At 38.5% G+C, this 22,784-nt stretch overlaps 1 protein-coding gene across 1 annotated transcript; it reads right to left on the reverse strand.

The window, feature by feature from the left end:
* Positions 1-350: 350 nt before the first annotated feature.
* Positions 351-16,140, reverse strand: LOC108435147 (ankyrin repeat and LEM domain-containing protein 2). The gene is made up of 13 exons (XM_017710760.2): positions 16,004-16,140; positions 14,009-14,392; positions 11,505-11,687; positions 11,028-11,215; positions 10,350-10,538; positions 10,143-10,265; positions 7,989-8,052; positions 7,717-7,898; positions 7,526-7,632; positions 6,897-7,036; positions 5,250-5,745; positions 3,417-3,548; positions 351-2,575 (listed from the first exon to the last, which is right to left on the reverse strand). The coding sequence occupies exons 2-13, from the start codon at positions 14,379-14,381 to the stop codon at positions 2,404-2,406; spliced, it is 2,349 nt and encodes a 782-aa protein (XP_017566249.2). The 5' UTR covers positions 14,382-14,392; positions 16,004-16,140; the 3' UTR covers positions 351-2,403.
* Between the last annotated feature and the right edge of the window lie 6,644 nt (positions 16,141-22,784).

Raw genomic sequence — 22,784 nt, forward strand, 5'->3', positions numbered from 1 at the left:
GTCTCCGATTGTTCAGCTAGGTACAATACCTACAATAGGTTTTCGGGGGCAGTCTTGGGCTGGAGGTTAGGGAACTGGCCCTGTGACTGGAAGGTTGCCGGTTCAATCCCCAGTGCCGACAATCCATGACTGAGGTGTCCTTGAGCAAGACACCTAACCCCCAACTGCTCCCCGGGCGCCATGGATAGGGCTGCCCACCACTCCGGGCAAGTGCTCACTGCCCTCTAGTGTGTGTGTATTCACTAGCGTGTATGTAGTGTTTCACTTCATGGATGGGTAAAATGCGGAGGTGGAATTTCCCCGTTCGTAGGATTAAAAAAGTATCACTTAATAGTAGATATGAAACGTGATTCATTTTCAAACTATTTGTCATTTATTTGTCTTTAAAAACACACTTTCTTTGGTAAACATGGACATGAAGTACAAACATGTCAGGATAGCACAGTTTCTTTAAGCCAATACAATTAGTGCATCGTTTGTTACAAAAATTACATGTTATACTCAGAACATAAGCTCACCACACAAAAATTAGCTGTATTCATCATTTCTTTTCTAATACTTATATATCCCCTTTAATTATGAGGAAATCACCCATTTTTTCAGAAATTCTGCATAATTCATAAGTCATTCAGAGTGGTCTTATGTGGAATGGTTCATTTGTAGAGAAACTCAAAGACTGATTTGTTTACAGCGGTGGATCTATGACAACGATAGGAACCAGGGGTCACTATGTCTACAACACAAATATGACCATTTTATTTACTGTCCAATGTCACTTACACATATGTGAGTTTTTACAATTAATGTTTATAATGACAAAGTAGCAGTAAAGTTTGCTTTATAAGGCCCTGCATGTACCTCTACACCATGTATGTATTTTAAACAATTCACTTCAGGCCAAAACTATCAATCAACATATTTCATACAATAGCTATCTGTGAGGGAGCTTTTAGAGGCATTAAACTCTTAAGACATTCTGGTTCCTATCACCACCACTGCAAACAACTCTTGACTCTGTCAGCTTCTGTAGAAGAGTGCATTTCACAACAAACCCCTCTGAATGTTTACATCTCAACGACTTCATTTGGGTTTTAGCCATAGTTTATGTAGCGATTTCAGCATTTCACCTGCTCCAAGCTGGGATCTGCTTCAGTCAAAATGTCCCTGTGTACTATCATGTACGCTGAATCAGTGAGAGACACCCCACAGTTGTCATCCTGGAATGTGGGAGTGTCGATATTGTGTTCAGCTTGGACATGAAGCATGAAGTTAGTGGAAGAGTGGACTAAAACTATCGCAGTCTCACTCGTGAAGACCAGACTGATTCGCTCATTAAGGCAATTGGAGGCTTTACCAAGCATCAGAGAAGAAATGATTAATGACACATTTTTGTCCAGGGAGTTTTCTAGAACCAGCTATGGAAGCAATATAAACGTAGTGGAAACATATCCATGTTGCTTTTATAAAGTGCCACATACTAGAGTTCAGCAAGCTGAGAAAAGATCACTTATTAAAAGTGTGGATGGTATAAAAAAAAAAACAAATTGGATATAAACTGTTACCAAGTAGTAACCAAACAAGGCACGACCATCGTCTGTTGCAATTGAATAGGTGGGAAAACTACATTCTGAGGCACAGCTCACTGAAAAAAAACTTTAGAGTTTTTCCATTACATTTGTTCAATCAAAAGCAAATTCCTTTTCACAAATACTACAAGTAAAGATGTGCAAAAGTTTGAACACCCCGGTCAAATTACATTCTGTAAGTATACAGCCTTGACAAGGCACACATGTAAATATGATCTTTCTGCAAAATTTTAAAGCACAGTTTCTATTTAATTGGAGAATTTTACATACTGTAGAAAAGTGAATCAGGAAAAACCAAATATTCCTATTGCACAGGCTTCATGTTATGAATTATTTTCTCTCCTACTGTTAAATTCATCAGATACACAGAAATTGTGAATTAACATGTGGGAAGAGTGATCTCTGCAGAGGATATGTACTTATTTTCTCTTAGAGAATCAATTCAATGCGCAGTACTTTTACTATTCCATCCATCCATCCATCCATCCATCCATCTATTTTCTAAGCCGCTTCTCCGTCAGGGTCGCGGGGGGGTGCTGGAGCCTATCCATTTACTATTCATTTTTCACAATTTAGTTCATAGTTTTCTAAGAGGCCAGATTTTACAAAGTTTTTACTATTTAATATGTTTTAGCACCCTTAGTGCATTTATTTTCTTACACAAACTGTTTAAATATATTTATTATTATGTACCAATTTCCCAAATTTTGTCTAGAAGTGGGTGAGGGGAGTAAATTTGGAGGAAAAATGACCATTCAGTATAAAATTCTTGCTTTCCTTGACTTTTAACAGAGAAAATGCAATACAGGCTAAGTGCTTAACTGCTTGTGGAGGTTTTGCTGGTTGTGCTGTTGTACATGCATGGTCCAGGGATGAACTGCTTCATGTTTAGAAAGCTGGGTGATCCTGTTAGCCAGCTGCGCGTTAGCCTGTGGGGGGTCGACGTCTTGCTCTCTGGGTATCTGTTCATCAATGCCACATTCGGCCACCTAAACAACAAAACACACCAACAACAAAAAATAATTAAGAAAACTTTATAATGGTATGCATGTTTTTTTTTGGATTATTACCCAAATTTTCTCCCCAATTCAGTCGTTTCCAATTCCACCCGCTAGTTAGGACTCCCTCAATCACATGATATTACCAACGCTAGGAGGTTGAAGGCTAGCACAGGCTTCCTCCGAGACCTGTGAAACCAGCCACCGCTTCTTTTTCGAACTGCTGATCATGCAACATCACTGGATAGCTGAACGCACTCGGAGGAAAGTGGCAACCGGCAAATCTCTTAAGTCATCTAGCATCGCGTTGAGAGAAGGGGGGGCCATCCTACCCACCCAGAGAGAAAAAGGCCAACTGTGCTCTCTTGGACTCCCGGCTACGGACGGCTGTAGCATCACCAGGGATTGAACTCGCAATCTCCCGATGAAAGGGCCAACGCTCAGACAGTTGCTCCACTCAGGAGCCCGACGTTTTTGTTAGTTTTCTAAGTGAAAATAAGTCAACACATCCTCCAGAGGGAACATAAATATAACATTTTTCTGCAATATTTAGTGGACAATGTTTATTTATTTGGTGAAAAAAAAACTCAAACATAAAATGTGTCCTGTGCAAAAGTTATAGCACATTTTATGTTTGAGTTTTTTTTAAAACTGTTTTTTTTAAAATGTTACATATATGTTCCCTGTGGAAGATGTGTTGACTTAAGCTCTCTGGAGAGGATTGATTATTTTCACAAAATCAACAAAACGTGTACTTGGACTGGGGGCTCCCAAACTTTTGTACATTACCGCACTTAGAGGAGGCTGTGGGAGGCAGTGTGGCAAAACCTACCTCTGTCTTTGAGATTCAGGATAAGACAAAACAGTGTTCTTCCACTTGGTAATGCAGGGATAGAGCTGCTCTTCGATGTTCATTCCAGATATTGCTAACAAGACCTCGTTGTCCAGCTTGGAGGGAGATTCACTGTGCAAACAAATAATAAGAATTTAAAGCAATCATCGTGTAATGAGCTTTTTTTTTCTTTTTTTCACTTCACAAGAGGTTTTGTGCTCAAATACCTCAAGAACTATGGGTAAATTAAGGGTGGACATAACCATTTTTGCAATTTGAATGTCTGCGTTTAAATAAATTGTTCATGTTGGGAATAAAACCTGATTACACAAAAGGTTTTACTATATGTTTACTGAGTCATTGAGGCATAAATATACACTTATCCTACTTCTGATGCCTGCAACATATTCCAAAAAAGTTGGGACAGGAGCATGTTTATCACTGTGTTGTGTGACCTTTCATTATAAAAACACTTAACAGTGAAAACACCATTTGGTCCAGTTTTGAAAGCAGAATATATTTTAAAGGTAGCCAAAATGTGTAAGTACCCCTCAGCATTAATGGTGCCTTCACGGGTGTGAACACACAGTCCCTTGCCATGAGCACCAATACATACCCATACCATGTCAGATGCTGGCTTTCCCATTTCATGCTGGTAACAATCAAGATGGTCCTTTTCTTCTCTGGCCAGTAGAACGGCATCTATTATTTCCATAAATAATCTGAAAGGCCACTGTTGTCAGACCACTATCTATTCAAAACGAGCTTCAGCCATTATATGGGAAGCTGTTGATCTATGGCTTCCACTGTGCACACTGCAGTCCTAACTTTCGTTGTGGATGCAGCAATGAACAATGTGTATTTTGACATGTTTTTAAAACAATTTCCAAGCCCATGTGATAATGTCCACCATATAAGCCAGCTGGTTTTCAATGTATTGCTATCTGAGTGATGAAAGGTCACAGGCATTCAGCTGTGGTTTTTGGCCTTACCCCTTATGCACAGCAATTTCTCCAGATTCTCCGAAAAAAACCCATTAAGCAATGTTGTTCTTAAACTATTTGATTTGCCAATGCATTGAGCCTCAATGCATCCTTGCTCATAAAGGATGGGGCCTTTCCAGGATGCTCCTTTATACCCGCATGATTGTTTCACCCACTTTAGGTATTGTTGAACATTTCACAACATTGCCAGTTTTAATTTCCCCAATCTGAACATTTTCTGGAATGTGTTGAGCAGATATTTGTAACAACAATGAAGTTGATGAGGTAAAACATATACCTTGTCTTTTTGTTTAAATACAGACCAAAGCAAATTTACAAATCACTGTTTTCTGGTTTTATTTGGTTTGAACTTTATTTATTGCCAAAAATAGCTGCAGCAGTGCAATCCAACAAATTAATATTCATTTGTAATCAATAATTTAAGATGTTTGCATGTTTGCTGCCTGAAGTTTAATTTTTACACTGGAGACATAACACAATTGTAGCTAATAGATAATGGAAGCTTATACCCCACCAATTAGCACTGAGCAAACTGCATGCATAAATCAGTGGGGGTTTATTCAACTCAATATTCTAAGGCCCCAAAATGGTCCATATTTCTGACCAATCCTTGCTCCCAGCACATCTCAACCAAGCAATGAACACTGAACACAAACTATCCTGAAATTTCCAGAACAGAAAACAGTAGACTTACCTCAAACCATTATGCAATTTAACATATTTTATTCTGGATAAATGGATATTAAAATGAGTTTGGATATTTATATATCCCATTCCCATCCCTATTTAAATGCAGACATTAAACACTGTATATTCAGTAAGAGCTTACCCTGTTAGAAAAACGTTTACCCAAAGGTCCTCTGTCATTCTTGTTTCTTCAGGTATACTGAGAGTTGATTTGTATGAAGAGTTAGACGACCCGGAGCTGTTTAAATCCCACTCTCCGTGCCTCCAGGGACTGGGACGAGCCAGGATTCCACATGCTGGCAAGTGATGCCCTCTACTTCCATCTTCCTGGCAGAGGGTATCTGTACCCTCATCTGCTGTGTAGTACTCTTCTGAGCTGGAATCATCATCCTCTGACCACTCCCTCCCTCTCACAGAGCTCAGTTCTCTAGAGCCAGCAAGGCAACCCAATCCAGAATCTGCTGTATTCTCAGAAGCCTGGCTGAGGGAAACCCTCTCAAAATCCTGCAGCAGGTCACATACAGGATACTTCTTAAGGAAAGATCGGTTACTGTTTTCGTCAGTCCCGCTGTCATGTGACATCCCAGACGGACTGTCGAGGAATGTCCCAGAGATATAACTGGATTCTTTTCCATGTCCTGCAAGAGGCAGAATTTAGATAAATCTTAAAACAAGTCTTTTGCCACCAGCTGAAAACAGAACAAAGCATGGACACTGTTTTTCTATCCTCAGCTTTAAAGAAATGGTTTCCACTTTCCACCCACCACTATTGTTGCTAACAAACACTAGAAGTCAATAGCCACCCAAATCCGTTCTGTACATACCCCCCAAAAGCTCTCTTTTAGAGCCATTTTAGACCACAGGCATGTTGAAATCTGACTCCTCGTAGAATCCAACTCCCCTTCACTTTCATGGTTGTCACACAGGCACACACTCAAAAGATTATATTCTCAGTTACTGTATTTTATTTGATATATCTTCAACATTAACAGTTATTTGTAAATACAAACAAATGACAAAAACTTAATCTGTGTCATGTATATCCCTGCATGACATGCACACTAATGAGAAGGAGTTTGAAGTCAGCACAATACCTGTAGTTTAAAACACCTGACCATAGCATTCAGCTACATGGTGAAGTTCTGCTCATTTGTATAGTTCACACTGTAAAAATAAAAGTCCTAAACATATTGCTAAGTCTGCACTACCTTAATGAAGACATTTCAGTTTGAGTGGGTTGAAAGAAGTTTTGGGAGCGTATTTATGGCAGAAAATTTGGGGGTCTACTGACTTGCAGTGTTTGCCAGCAACATTGGATTTGTAGCTCCAGTGCTAAACTAAAGGAGCAAAATTTGTACACCAAACAAGGCTTGCATTATTTACTAAACCTGTGGTAACTGGAAAAATGTGTACATCTGATTTCTTGTCAAACTATTCCTTTAAAGCTAAGGAAAGAAAATGTTCTGCCAGCTTCATTCTGCCTTCAGCTGGTGGCAAAAGATTCCAACATTAGCCTCAAAGCTCCAGTGCTAGACTAAAGAAACATTGGACACCAAATGCTGGCTGATCCAGTACATCAGGGGGAATTGTGTAAAACTGAAACCATTCCTTTAAACCAGTGGTCACCAACCCCCTCTTGGAGATCTGCTTTCCTAGTTTAGTTCCAGCATAAAGCTTACCCAACACACCTGATTCAGCCAGTCAAGAATGTCTAAAGAGGTCAATTAGCTGGATCAGGTGTGGCAGATTGTGGTTAGAACTACACTCTGCAGGAAGTGCCTAGGCTTACCTGTGAATGCAGCACCTTTCTTGTTCTTGTTCAAATACTCCTCCAACATATTCAAACCAGCATCTGCAGAGAGGTCAGTGAAGCAATTGAGGAAGTCCCAGTATTCAGCCCAGGGGTACCTCATCTCATGTGCCAATTCCCTGTCGACAAAGATGATGAGCTGCAATTCTACAGACAAGCTTGCAACAAGACAAACTATTAGCTAAAATTTGATAGAGGTGGGTGGAGTAACCTAAAATAAACTCCCAGTAGGACTTCTTAATACATTCATCATCTATCAGCATAAGAAGCGAAATTTGTTGTGCTGTTATTCTTCTTTCATTTGCTCTAAAGCTCAAAAGTGAGAGGTGTGAGCAACTTCAAAGCAGTCCAGGTGCTGAAACAACAGAATAAAATGAAACCCTCAAAATGAATTAGGAGATAAACTTGAAGCACTGAAGTGGAACAAGGTAAAAAACAGACAACTTTTAAAAAAAATAGACTTGCATATCAGCGTTTGAAAATATTCTGAGAAGTACAAACACAAATAACTAGTTACTACCCACCTCTGAGCTTTGAGAATAAAGAATAAGACATTCACATTCCTACAAAGGCTTTCTCAGTGACAAATTTCAAAGTTTCATTCACACCTTCCCACTCTCTCCGCTCCTCGATCTGGGTCCGATTTTAAAATGTCATGGAAATATCTGGCTCGGTTGCGTGGTGGTGTTTTCCACAACTTGTGAAACTCCTCTGCCTGCGGAAGGGAGGTTGGTTAGGCAGATAGAAACAAGCACCGGTAAGATGTTCTGCATTTAAAACTGCACAAGGTTGGAGTTACCTTCAATCTATTTAGAGGGCCTGCAAATGCCCTAATAGTCATCATTGGGTTTTTGGGATCGTCAACAAGCCCAGAGCTAAGTGATAGATCGGAGCATTCAGGGGAACCTGGGGCCCACGGCATACTGATGACAGGGTTAAGAGTGTTGTCTGTAGCCCTCAGCAAAGGCACAAAGAAACGATCTGCGACAACAAGTAAAAGGTGACCGTCAAGCTATGCACTTTTTTGCCCAACAACTGTTTGTATTCACTGTTTTCTATACGGCAACTTACCCTCCAAATAGTCATTGATCTTCTGTTTAGTTTCTTTAGACTTGTTTTTCCTCTCACATATCACCTATTAAAGCAATATTAGGATTAAAGAAGTAATCAAGAAGTGTCAAAAAAATCTATTAACAAGTTAGTGCTGCTCTTAGGCGCCCCGGCTCATCTTCAGTGATAGCAGAGAAGGGAAAAGTGCAGCAACCTCACTGCTGAGCTTTAGTTACATTTAGGACATCACATGACTTCAAAGAGGGGGTATAAGACAATTATTTATTATCGCCCACCGCTAACTCTTTGGGGATACGAAGCTGAAGTCAGCTATTCACCAGTTTCGGAATTTTCCTGTTCCACCTTAAATGGTACAGTATTTACATTCTGGCACTTCAGGTGCCAATACTGTACTATTTAAGGTGGAATGGAAAAGTTAGCGAGCTAGCTACCGAGACATTAGCATGCTATTGGTGATTTTTCTGCTTGTTATGAAGAAAACGACCATAATACATTGAACTGACATTAAGATAATACAATGGTTATTGTAATTTTTTAATGAAGAAAACATGTTTCTGGGTTTCTTTGGTTGCTTTGGCAGCCATCTTGATAGTTTTTCTTTTTCCTCATAACGCTCTGCTTGGAGTGTTGCCTCTGAAAAACCTCCATTTGGAGGGCCATGTAGCCCTAACACTTCACCCTACCCCTCTATCTCAATTAAAATTTGGACATCCCACCCCTAGACGTGAACGTGCAGAACAGAGAGCTAAGGGGCTAACTGATGGGGCAGGAGGTGAAATGGGATTGGGTCTTAGAGTATCTGTTTTTTTAATATTACCAGTAACTGATTTAATTAATATTTCGAATGGATATCACTTATTAAATAAGAAATACTGAGAAATCAACATATTTTGGTAATAAACTATTTCACTTCTCATCTGGAAAGTTGGTACTGCAAGCACATGCATCCTTGTTCTGCTGGTGTGGGTTCATGGCCATTTCTTCTCTTTAACTGATGCTCAAAAAAGGGACTTGCATGCTAACAGCTCTACCTTGAACAGATATTTAAGACTGTCAAATGTGGATGAGTGAGAGTGAGTTCCTAATCCATGTGTACCTAAAAAAAAACCTAAAAAAGTTTCACCATTATAGTGCTCTGGAATTCAGCTATAAATGCCTGCATGAAACCAGTGAGTATTACATTTTCAGAAATGTATGACTCAGCTATGGGGGCACTTAAGCTGAAAGAAAAATGCTTTGAATTTGGGGGAACTGACTCTAGCATTAGCCTAATGTCTTTTTAAAGACCTATACATTATTGGTCCAACAATAAAAGGGAATATCACATTATATGCACAAATTTAACATAATTTTGCTAAATGTTTAGCATTAAATTCTCATCTGTAGTTCTTAGTCAACTCTATCTCTCTCAATAATTATTGCCCCTGAAACACTGGAATAACTGCCCTATTGTACAGGCCTACTGCTACTGTTTTCAGGGGAAATTGTACAAAGTAGATTTTTTTACCAAACTGTTCCTTCAACAATGGTCATTCATCTGTCCAGAAAATTGACTTCATATGTTAGTTCACTGATTAACTCTACCGATTGATTAGCCATTAATAACAGATGAATCAGCAGAGAGAGAGAGAGAGAGAGAGAGAGAGAGAGAGAGAGAGAGAGAGAGAGAGAGAGAGAGAGAGAGAGAGAGAGATGCCTGAAGACGGAGACTTTTATTTTAAAAGGGGACCCCGGAAGGTGTGGAGGGTGTGGTGGTTGGGGAGCAGTTCCCAGCAGCACAGTTCGCTAGAAGGGTTGCGGCATGGAGAGCATGCAAATGAAGTTGAGAATTGCCACACGTAACAAAGAGTCCCGGTTGCAGTGTGTGTGTGTGTGTGTGTGTGTGTGTGTGTGTGTGTGTGAGAGAGTGTGAGAGAGTGTGAGAGGTTGAATTTCCACTTTCAGGCACTTCTGCTGATTTGATTGGCTAATCATTCGGTAGAGAGTTAATCACAAAATACCACAAATAACACTCAAATCACATTTAAAACACCCTCCAAAATAACATTACAATAAATCCAAGTCTCAAACACACAAAACAAGAAAGAATGAAAGGAAAAAATCCCAAACCAGTGTTTACCCTACAAACACATACACATGTGATTTCGTACTTACGCTTGAAGGTTTCTGTCCATACTTGTTTCTACAGTTCTTATCGATGGCTGGATGTGAGCAAAGCACATTCACTACTTCTGTGCAACCGAATTTACAGGCAAAGTGAAGAGGAGTCTCATTGCTCTGTGGGAACAACACCACAAATATGTTCACAGCACAAATTTTTGATCCTGAATAAAGCTGAGAAATCATCGGTACACCACTAACCGCTTTATCAGGTGTGTTGAGGTACAGGTCCACGATGTAGTCAATTCTTTGCCACAGCATGGCTTCCTGATCATCAGGATACATGAGGCGCATGAACTCTGGACTCTCCAGGGTCTCTAAGATGAGCCGCGCCATCCCTGGTTGGTTCTCTTTTGCTGCTACATGAAGCACATTGTATCTACACCCTTCCTAGATGAGATGAAGCATAGCTCTTAATTCATTCCAATGTAAAGGTATAACCAAGCAGCGCAGTTTGGAAAATGATAGAGCAGAGTTGGTAACTTCACACTCATAAACAAAAATATGAAACTGTCACTGGGGCAGTACACCTGGGTGCGACCCTCAAGGGTACATCTCAGTACCTTCAGTCAGGGAATATAATTGTGCCATAATCCACTGAAATTATATTTTACGTTATAAAGTTATACTGACTCCACACACCCAGTCTCATCTCCAGGCTTTTTATTTTATTGTTCTGTTTTAAAACATTAGGTTATCAAAAGGTACAAAACGTGCTTTTCACATGGAAAAACATATTTAAGGTTCACAATTGGACCTTAAAACCACTGTTGTACCTTTGAGGGAACATTTACATTCTTTGTACCTTGATGAATGAAAAATGTACCTGCACAGAACCTTTATTTCTAACAGTGTAGGCTCGGCTTTACAAAACCACACCTGCACAATGGTTGGGTTGTCTCCAGAGCCAATAAGATATCTTGGGTTACTCCACACAAGCTCTTTGAAGGCCTCTTCATCTCCTTTCTCCACAGCTCTCCGAAGTTTTGCTGTCAGGTCTTGTGTACGTGGGCTTCTGAACTCATTTGGTTTCTCCACATTTGCCATTTCTAGACTGACGGATTTTTCTGGTAATTAAAAAGATTTTCACCAATAAACGTTAACAATGAATTTGCTACTAACAAGTAAAGCCAGTAGGGCAGGTTAGGCATTATGTAAATGAGATCAGGCTGACTGGTATCACCTTCACCATCACTGTTATGTGCGAAATATTAATTGTTCTTCTAATTCTTCCTCTGCTATAATTTAATGACTTAAGATTAAAGAAGACCAACACAAATGGCTTTCAATGAATCTGCTCCTGCCAAACACAGTACAAACTCTCAGAATTAATATTCATACAGTGCATCTGTCTACCTGCAGGAGATATAATGTGGGACGTTTCTGCTGAGGGTTTGTTGGGAGACAGACCACCATCACTTATGCCCTTAGCAAAGTTCTCAGCCTCCTCTCTGCTGGAGAAAGCTTTGAACCTCGCTCCTTTCATCTTCGTCACTGCCCTCAGAGCTTTCTGCTTGTCAGTATATACATGGCAGGCACCTACAGGAATAATCTATGTTACAATCTTTCACATGAAATAGATGAAAGAAACCATGAGCAAGGTCATAACCTGTGACAAACACAAAAATAACATCATGTCTACGACAACTTTATGACAAAATCGTTTGACGCTTCAACAATACTATAATACTCTGGTAGACAATTAAATACTCTTGACAATTGGCATGTTTCATTCTTTATTTAATAGCTAAGACTGCACTGATGTATTCTGCATTATAGGCTAGGTCATGGGTCAACAACCCAAATGTTGAGAAGAGCCATTTTGTCCTTTCAACTAAAATCAAACCACCTTGGAAGCCACAACATGTAATGTCCATTTCTCCATTTTGATCACAAATATGTCTTGATATGTGCTAAAGTCCTAGTATATGCTAAAAATATAAACAAGAATGCAGACCTATTGTGCTCTGCTATTAATCTATTAATCTTCAGCCACTTTTCTTGCATCTTTGGAAGGAGACTTTTTCCACAAAGGTACAAGAGTTTCTTGTAAAATGAGGCTGAAGCCGCTTCTCAATCGCGACTTCATTTTCTTAATCTTATTTTCCTGTTCCACCTTAAATGGTGCCTGAGTCGCCAGAATGTAACTGCACCATTTAAGGTGGAACAAGAAAATTCAAACAAGAATCTGGGGAATGAGAAACGTCTTCAGTTTCACAACTTTTTCAATCGTGTTTGACAGCTTCTCCTCGCAGATTAATGTATCCGGAAAACAGATGAGTGCTTATAAATGCAAATAAGTCCATTCTTCTCCAACGCATGCAAATCTTTGTTGTTTCATTGGCTGCGAACTGGGTGAGTTTGTTATCTGCGTTGCTATGTGACCAGCAGTCTGTGCTGCACCTTCAGGGCTAAAGAGTGAATTAGTAGTTATACGTTAACTACAGCACTTCAGACCATTTAGTGTTAAAACTGTGTTAGAATGATTAACAGAGCTTTATTTTACTGCAATGGAGGATTATTTTTTACTTTTATCTATAAATCTAATGCAGCTGTGGAACCGCAACAGGGCAGTAAAAGAGCCGCATGTTGTTGAACCCTGGGCTGGTCTCACAGGCGACAACTGGCGAAATGGATGGAAAGGCAGACTTTTTTAGGGTGGGAACAACCTAAATGTGACAATTCTAAACCTATCCAATGTCTCATGAAGGTGGAGTTCGAATTAGGGGTCAATGGTGTGCTTGTCAACGTTGTTCAATGGACAACAACCCTGTTGTTAGTACATGGATGTAGCACATTAGCATGACTGGCTGACATAAAAACTCCAAATAACTGTATGTGCACATATGAACACATTATATCTGGTAGAAATAAACATCACCTCTTTCACAGAAAAAGCTCAGTTAGCTGACAATGCATTTGGCTGTTGATTTGTTTTGCTCATTGTACTCAGAATGTTTAAAAGAAAGGAGGAATTTGGGGGTGGGTTTTATAGGGGGTGTATGGATTGCATCTGTTTTCGCCACAATCCAGCACCAAAAGTTTAACTAGTTCATTTTTTTAGTTATTTAATCTATTCAATCTTTAAAGACTTCTTGCACTGTAATTTTAAAAAATCTTATTTTAAAACAATAATTTTTTATTTTAAATATTTACAAAATTTCTTCCTAATTCTGTTGTTGAGATGGAAATGAAGTCATTCAGAATGGTTTCATTTGAAATTGTGCATTGCAAACAAATTTACAGACTCAGATTTCATCACGGTGGTGGTGATAGGAACCAGTGGTCAAACATAGCAATTTATTTACCATTCACAACAACCAGAGAACCTACAGGTTTTACATGTAATGCTGATGATGGCAAAATAATTTTAAATCTGAAAGAAAAAAAAATGTTTTCTTTGACCAATATTTTGCCTTACAACACCCTGCATACACCTCTCTGCCTTGAACAGAACTCAGGACAAAATCATTTTTCAGAAATGTCTTAAACAATGTCCCAACAGTGTATTCATACCAATTTTAAAAAAATAAAAAGGTTTTTTTAAAGTAGCTTGTAGCAGCATCTAATGAAGACATTTGGTACCCATCACCACAGCTGTGAATAAATCTAAGCGGGTAGGTTGCTCTTGAGTGGAGCACTTCACATCAAGCTAGTATGCTGTTTACATCTTAACAACTGAATTATGCCAAAACTCTTTAAAAATCTAATCATTTTAAATTCCCCTTTAAGCTGTAACAATTTTAATGCTAAGACATGTCACGCCAATGTCATTATGGTGTTGCAATACTAAATCTGGTATTGACATCAAAGTCAAACCTCTGATATTCTGAGGAAAAAAACAGCTGTTCTTTACTTACCCTCATTAAGAAGTGGATCATCCAAAGGAGGCAAGACTCCATAAAAGACTGAGGGTGACTCTGGAGAAGCCTGCTGACTCACATCCTCCAAGCTTTGGGTTGAAGTATCCAAATCATCTTTCTCCAGATTTGTCACTTCTGGGATAGCAGTCGGAGGCTGAGTCTGTTCCGAAGAGCGTGTGCCTTGATCTCCAATGGCCACCTCTGGCCTGTCGCCATCTCCTTGATTTTCCAGAAGGGTCCGGGCCAACTTCTTCTCAAAAATGCCCCTGGTAGTAGCTGTTATAGGCCCACACTTCAGCCCTGCCCGTGTGATCTCCACACGAAGCTCGTCTGGAGTCAGAGTTTGCAGCCTGCTCAGGACCTCCTCCATGATATGGTAGCCTGATGGGAAAGTTGACAGACACCTGCTGAGGTTAATGCCTAATTTAGAGCACCACAGTAACCGCTCACCTTTGGTTTTCTAATGACTAGATGAGAATTCCCTCAAGAAAGGCTCATCAAAGTCCCAAAGAGCAACATTTTTCGGTCCTTAATGTTGTTTTACCTATGGAAGCCAATTCCCACCACTTTAAAAAAAAAAAGCAATTATTTGCCATTATTTGGTGATAGTCATTCTTTTGTAATACTACCTCATTATCTTGACATAATAAGTCATTATATTGAAATGCTCTCATTATTTTGACATCCGAAGTCATTATTTTGAAAAACTATCATTATTCTGAGATACGAAGTCATTATTTCGAGATACTATCATTATTCTGAGATACTTTTTCAGTAAACCATCACTGAACCTGACCGTATTACAGTAACTCCTCTGTAACATAATAACATTTGCACAACTGTATAATGTTAAACGTCTGCAAATGACTCTGTTATATTCTATTTATAATAGCTTTTATAGTTTGTCATCAAACCATAATATATATAAATACTCTTACCTGCACATGTACAGATATTCACACTTCTCTTTAGTTATTCCATGGCTCTTCATTATTTATTATTCATTATTTATTGTATTTTTATTTCCTATTAACGGAATACTTATTAACAGTCTGTTTGCTTGTCTGGTCTTTTTAGTATGTTACATCTTACTTCTGTGCACTCACCAAAACAAATTCTTTCTGTGTGTAACACACCTGGCGAAATAAAGTGATTCTGATTATTTTGAGAAAGTTTCTTTTTATTTTAAGATGCTTTCTCATTATTTTGAGAAGCGTTCTTGTTGTACGTATATGTATGTTGTACGTATATGAGATAAAATATCAAAGTTTCATTTAGTATCATAAATGAATGACTTGGTATCTCAAAACAGACACATAGCATCTCAAAATAATGACTTAATATCTCAAATGAATGGCTTGGTATCTCAAAATAGACACATAACATCTCAAAATAATGACTTAATATCTCAAATGAATGACTTGCTGTCTCAAAATAATGAGAAAACATCCAAAAAGAAAGACTTGGCATCACAAATGAATGACTTAGTATCTGAAAATAAAGAAATACCTCAAACTAATGACTGAGTATCTCAAAATAATGAGGACGCATCTCAAAATAATGAGACAATGTCTCAAAATAAAGACATAATGTCTCAGAATGATGAGAAATGATTCAAAATAATAGCACACAAATTCACTTAACAACAAAAAAAATAAAGAGGTCATTTTTATTTTAAGTGGTGCGAATGTGTTTCCATATTTCTCTCCCCTAATGTGACAGACTGACAACGTCAAAAGCGCCTCAGACGTTACGAATCTGCGTCGGTGAAAAGCCGCCGTTTCGCTGCTTATTCAGTTTTTCCGTTCCACCTTAAATGGTGCAGAAGCTGCATTCTGGCGCCAGCTGCTGCACCATTTAAGGTGGAACGGATAGGAATAGGAAGCCAGTTTTCTCACCGTGAATAGCGAAACTACTCCCTTCGCTCTGCTCGTCTACTTTTAAACACGTGGCAACCCATAGCTAAGAATACACGACTCGGAGAATACTTACAGTCTCGTCAGGTACACACACACGAAAGCGAAAGGTTTTCCCAGTTAACCGAAAGCGGGTTTCATCCCTAATTTGTCCTAAAATGCACCACAGACTGTTGGACACATTCACGTCTTCAGACTAGGCTGCCCCTTTGTGTTTACATACTACTGCGCATGCTCAGTAGCAGCCCCGTCATAAGGCGCAGACTCGACACGAGTCCTTAAAAAGGCAGAGTCAGAGTTTGGGGAGGATCTTAACCATTCATGCTTTTGTTCACCTCGAATCAGTTTGACTAGTACACGGCTTTTCGAGAACACACGTTGTCCCGAAGCAGCTTTATAAAAACCCAAGTCCAGGCCCGCAACCATAAAGGAAGGCTCTTTAAATTTAAAGGGCCCATACAAAATAAATATATGTTGTTTTTTTCTATGCAAAAGAATTTCGTGTAGTATATAAAATTGTTCCAAACGTTCACTTCCCAGTCCCTACGGTCCCTATAAGAGAACAAAACTGCAAATTCATTGTTTTAGTGAGGTATTAGCTTCAGACGTCTGGTTCCTATCACCGCCACTGTAACTCTAACTCAATATGTTTCTCTAGAATGGAGCATTTCACATCAAACCAGTCTGAATGGCTTTGTTTACATTTATTTATGCAGTAATTTGAATTAAGTTTAAAACGAGACATTTTACAGGGAAAATATTTTCCTTACATACAAAGACCCAAATCATTAAACAAAAAAATAATTAAATAAAAGAACTTATGTAAAAAATGTTCAAAATGTACCAATTGCTCCTCAGTCCGAAGAGACCATATTCGGAAACTAAGCTGCGGGAGTCCTGTTTTCAATTCACTGTTTTTGTGAGGTCACAAAAATCAGTATCTCCATATTAGTCCACCAGTTCAGCCTGCAGCAGTGTAGCTCCGCCCATTCACACTGAATTTACGATCTTTCAGTCCCAACCTTTTTTTATACAAATGAGGCAAGGTACAAGGCAGCCAATCAGAACTGCAGTCATTTACATAAATCAGTCTTAAAGTCAACATGAACTGGAAACCATTACACATTTTTCTTCCTCGAATTGGATGCTCTCTTAGCTGAGAATTTCATATGATGAAAGGTGGGAGTGGTGGAAGGGGGAGGTGAAAGGCTACCTAATTTGTTAAGAGCATTTTGTCCCTGCCTGTTGGTGCCCGGCTACACAATCAAAGGATAAAAAAGGTCAATTGTGAAATTTAGGATGACCTTGAAGGCATAGTAACAGCCTGTTTAATTCTAGGAGCCTGTTTAAGAGGAGAAGGTTGAAAAGAGGTCATGTAAGAATGAATTATGACTATTTTTAGTACAAAAAATCGCACAGATGTCATAAGTGGACCTCAGCGGGAAAAAATAAAACACAAGAAAAATAAGATATAAGTCCTTTAAAGTCTGTCAGCAATCTTATCAGCAAAATACCTGGCAGCCTACTGATTGTGTCAGACAGACGCAGGATGAGAATATGGTGGTTGGTCATTAAATATGAGTTTAAGGCCTGGTTAGGAGTTTCTGAGGTAGTTAGCACTCATGAACCTCATCACACATCCATAATAGAAGCCATGTGACGATATATTCATTCAAATCTCTGCAAGCTTCTTCAGGCTCCTCCAAAATCTCCACTGACTCGTCACACACCAGACACCACCTGTTCCAGCACCTTCCCTCAGGTTGGTGCTTCAGCCAGATGAGGATCAGGACATCCAGGCTACAGAGAGGCTTCTTCCCACAAGGCATCACTCCCTTAAACAATGAATTATTACACGTAAACAATATTCCAGCTTCTAAACTGCACTAAATATGTCGGTATATAGTATCGCACTTAACTCCATCCTCTGACACCAACGGCTCTAGCACTTCACTTACCTGCCTTATTACCCCACTTATCTGACTGTCACCTCACTAATCCTTTTCTTTTAAGACTCATACTTTGCACAATGTAAAGGTCACAGGTATGAGTGTGTGTGTGTGTGTGTGTGTGTGTGTATGAGTGAATGACGGTAGGAACACTTGTTTTATTTTATATTTATTTTATTTTATTCACTACATGTAAATGTAGTGTGCACAGTGAGCTCCTGTAACCAAAACCACATGTCATGTTGTACACCAAACAGCAGATGGCGTTAATGTACTATTTTCTAGATGATGCCTGCAACTCTTAAAACTCTTATTTAAACTTTAAAAATGAATCCTCACACTTAGAGTAAGTAGAATGTGTTATACAAAGATATTATCCGTTTAATAGTTAATTTGCTTCTCTTGCTTTTAAGAGGCTTAAAGTCTCCTGAAAGCTCAAACTCCCATTTGAGCCATTTAGCTAGCAAAACGAGCTAACAGGCCCACCATGACCCTTCTGGGTTATACCGCTGTTCTTCCAGGCTGTCCTTTTAAAGGAGAATATTTTTCAAAATTTCTGCATAATTCAAAAGTTGGTCTGAAATTCATTTTAGAGAAACTTACTGAGTCAGAATCGTTCACAGTGATAGTGATAGGAACCAGACAGCTACCTCTAAAAGCTCCTCACAGAAACTTATTAGTTACATGAGAAGGCTAGGAACATGCTGCCTGATGTCTAAGGCATTGTTTTATAGTAGTTCTGTTATAAGATTTAGGCATAAAATGTCTTTTAATCCGTTTATTTTAATGTATTCATGCTGGAGGGATACATGAAGGGGGTTCTAAGGCAAAATAGTCCTTTAAGGAATCTTATTTTTCAGATTTAACACTATTTTACCACCAAAAACATGGCATGTAAAACTCAGAAGATGTGTGTAGGATCACTGGTGGTTTTGAATAGTAAATAAAATGGCTATATTTGTGGACCCCTGGTTCACCACCGTACAGAGTCAGTAAGTTACTCTACAATGAACCATTACACACAAAACAACTCTGAATGAGTCCATTTACATCTCATCCACTGAAATACACAGACATTTTGAGAAATCTGCGCAATTCTCTTTTAAACGGCTGTTTTCTTCAGGCGGAAAATAGGTTTAAAAAAACAACGCTGTACTCTTATCATGCTAATGTTGCTTTTAATAATACAGTTATTACTAACACACCAATATTTTCAATGTGCTGCTGTATCTTGAAGCTTTGAATTTGGATTCAAATGGAAAACATCTACATAGATTGGTATTCCTGTGGGGACGTGGTGATGGACAGCACATATATTAACTAAAATGTCTTTTGCCCTATTTTCAAACCTCTAGGATAGGGTGTTTTTTGATACAATATTATTGCCTAAGATAAAATGGCCTAAGATAAAATGAAATATACTTGTAAAGAAAGTTCAACTGTTTATTGTTTTTTTTTACTCAAAACTCTCCCATCATTTATTATACCATGTGTTTACTTGCTGACCTTAAAGTAGAAGTTTTGTGTAAAGTGACCCCAAATACAGTCAATCAGCTAATGCAAGTCTGGGGTCTGGAGATAGCTTCTTTACATTTGCACTGAAGCCACGAGGCTAATGTAACTAACAACGAGTAGCAGCTTGTTTACTCCAATTACATCTGTTTCTCTTCATACTTCATTAGCCCCCTTTCTGCCTGTTCTTCAATAGTCAGGACCCCCCACAGGACCATGACCGAGCAGGTATTATTTGTTTGGTGGATCGTTCTCATGGTGGTGGTTTGTTAGCATGTGTTGTGCTGATACGAGTGGATCAGACACAGCAGTGCTGCTGGAGTTTTTGAACACCTCAGTGTCTCTGCTGGACTGAGAACAATCGACCAACGAAAAATATACAGGAAAAGAGTGCCCTGTGACCACTGAACAAAGACCAGAGGATGACCAACACAAACTGTGTAGAAACAGGTGAGCTACTATCTCTGACTTTATATCCACAAGGTGGATAAACAAAGTAGGTGGACAGCGAGTGGACAGTGTTTAAAAACTTCACCAGCACTGCTGCATCTGATCTGCTTGTACCAGCACAATAGACACTAACACACCACCACCACCATGTCAGTGTTACTGCAGTGCTGAGAATGATCCACCTCCCAAATAGTACCTGCTCTCTGGTGGTCCTGTGGGGGGTCCTGGCCTTTGAAGCACAGGGTAAAAGGGGGCTAACAAAGTGTGCAGAGAAACAGATGGACTGCAATTTGTAACTGAAAAACTACAAAAGTGCACTTATATGGTATGTGGAGCTGATGAAATGGACATGAGTGGTGGCTTTAATGTTATGGCTGATTGGTGTATGTAGATGATGAGGTTCTATTGAGGTTCTATATGTCATCACTATCTATTTTTTTGCCTCAGCTAACTGAAGCTAGCAAACAAAACTGAGGCTAGTACAGCTAGCATGCTAGCAAACAAGCACACAGGGAAATGATAGTTTTATACTAACGTTTTTTAGTTACGTGACAAAAATATTCATTCTTGACTCACCAAATACAGAAAGGAGGTGATGCTGAAAAGAAAATCCAGTTGTATAACCTGCAGGAGCTGAATGGACGAATGGACATGGACACACATAAATGGAAAAAATGACCAATGTAATGGTGGGGAGCGATGAGGCGGACGCATACGCTGAGATAAGCGACTTTTATTGAGGGCAAATCCAGGGCCGTGGTCATGACAGTCCAGGTTCAGGTAGCCAATATGAAGAGCAGGAGGGACAGACATTACATTACATTACATTAAGCAGACGCTTTTATCCAAAGCGACTTACAAAGCGACTTACAAACACAGACAGACATGACAAAGAACACAAGAAATCCAAATACTTAAAACACTTCGAACAGAACAAGCAAAACATCCAACACATCAAACAAACAATCAGCATGATCAAACAAAGACCAACGACAACTAGGGGCAAACACAGGGCTTAAATAATCTCATGGATGATGAGGAACAGGTGGGAAACAGGTGAAACAAATCAGGGGTGGAGTCAAGAAAACAAGGGGGCAGGACTGAACCAAAACAAATGCATGTGGAAGATCAAAAGTAAACAAAAAGCACATGGAGGAGTGGGAGGAGCAAATAGTGACAACCAATGGGAAGTCATTTTTGTGTGATATTTTTGTGATATATATATATATATATAAGCTCTTTTGAAGAGCCTCCACTTGAAGATATAAAAGGCCATGTAGTATTCTATAATAATGACACATAATAGTGTCTCATAATGGTGAGAAAGTTTATCAAGATTATGACTTAGTATCTTGTAATTATGACTTAATATCTCATAATAATGACTTACTATGTCATAATTATGAAATGCTAAGTCATTATTATGAGATACTAAGTTATAATTATGAGAAAGTGAGTCATAATGAGATGCTACGTCACAATTATAGGATAGGATCTCATTATTTTGACATAATAAATCATAATTATAAGAAAGTATGTCATAACAATGAGATGCTAAGTCACAATTATGAGATAGGATCTCATTATTATGACAATAACTCATAATTATGCTGAGCCACAATTATGAGATAGGATCTCATTATTATGACAATAACTTGTAATTATGAGAAAGTAAGTCATAATAAGGAAACGCTAAGTCATATGTATGAGAAATTCTCATTATTATCATAATCATGACATTATATCACATCACTATGAGGCTATAAGTCAAAGTTTTGTAGGTTTTGAGATAGGATCTAATTGTTATGACATAATAAGTCATACTTTTGACATAGTATCTCATTATTATTAGATAGGAAGTCATAATTATGAGATATTAACTAATTATTTTGAGAAAATAAATCATAATAATGAGAAGTCATAAAGAGATGCTAAGCCAGAATTATGAGATAGGATCTCATTATTATGGCATAATAACTTAAATAACTCACAATTATGAGGAAGTAAGTCATAATAATGAAACGCTAAGCCATAAGTATGAGAAAGTATCTCATTATTATCATAATCATGACATTATATCACATTATTATGAGACTGTAAGTCATTGTTTTGTACGTTTTGAGATAGGATCTCATTTTTATGACAAATAAGTCATACTTTTGACATGGTATCATATTATTATTAGATAGAAAGTCATAATAATATGAGATATTAATTCATTATTATGAGAAAGTAAGTCATAAATATGAAAAGCCTTTTTAATATTATGACTTATTAGATGGCTATACTTTTTGCAGTGGCAGAAATGGGCCTATATAGTTATAACTTTAATAAACACAAGTTTTGGCTTTGTGTTAAATGCAGGCTTCTAAAGTGTTCACTGAAGCCTGTTTACTATGAAGGGAAACAACACATTATTCCTTAAAGCTTTCAAAGCTCCTGTAAATCTCCTTTTTGAAAAGTGGAAAATAACAGTTTAGTTACGCTTGTCTTTAGATGTTCTACTGCATGAAAAACTGCTGACGACCAAGCTTACTGGCTTTATTTTCCATTTCTGCAAATCCGTTCTCATATACAGCAGAGAGTTTTTACATTTTGTTCTTTTTTTTCCATAAAACCAAGTGTGATATTACTGTTATTCACATATGACTATATTCTGAGGTGGAAAAGGAGATTTGTAAAAGTTTTGAAGCTTTGTTGATTATACCACTGGACTGTTTCAAGGGGAACTCCACCGATTTTTCAAAATGAAACAATATAAACAATATAAACATATAGACAAAATCATTCTGTGGTTTGATGTGAAATGGTGTGAAACTTGCCGACTCCGATTTCTTCACAGTGGTGCTGATAGGAGCGAGGGATGCCTACAACACAACTTTAGCCAGAACCCCCAGTGAACCTACACGTGTCTTCTGAGTTTGGATATGTAATGTCACCATCATT

This window comes from Pygocentrus nattereri, chromosome 18, assembly GCF_015220715.1.
Source record: "Pygocentrus nattereri isolate fPygNat1 chromosome 18, fPygNat1.pri, whole genome shotgun sequence".
Lineage (NCBI taxonomy): Eukaryota > Metazoa > Chordata > Actinopteri > Characiformes > Serrasalmidae > Pygocentrus > Pygocentrus nattereri.

What these genes read in the sequence shown, in the direction of transcription:
- LOC108435147 (XM_017710760.2), bottom strand. Translation starts at nt 14,381, where the DNA reads ATGGAGGAGGTCCTGAGCAGGCTGCAAACTCTGACTCCAGACGAGCTT. An exon ending in TCAACACACCTGATAAAGCG is followed by an intron (nt 10,266 to 10,349) that starts GTTAGTGGTGTA and finishes TTGTTCCCACAG; the next exon opens with AGCAATGAGACTCCTCTTCA. An exon ending in ATGGACAGAAACCTTCAAGC is followed by an intron (nt 8,053 to 10,142) that starts GTAAGTACGAAA and finishes TTGCTTTAATAG; the next exon opens with GTGATATGTGAGAGGAAAAA.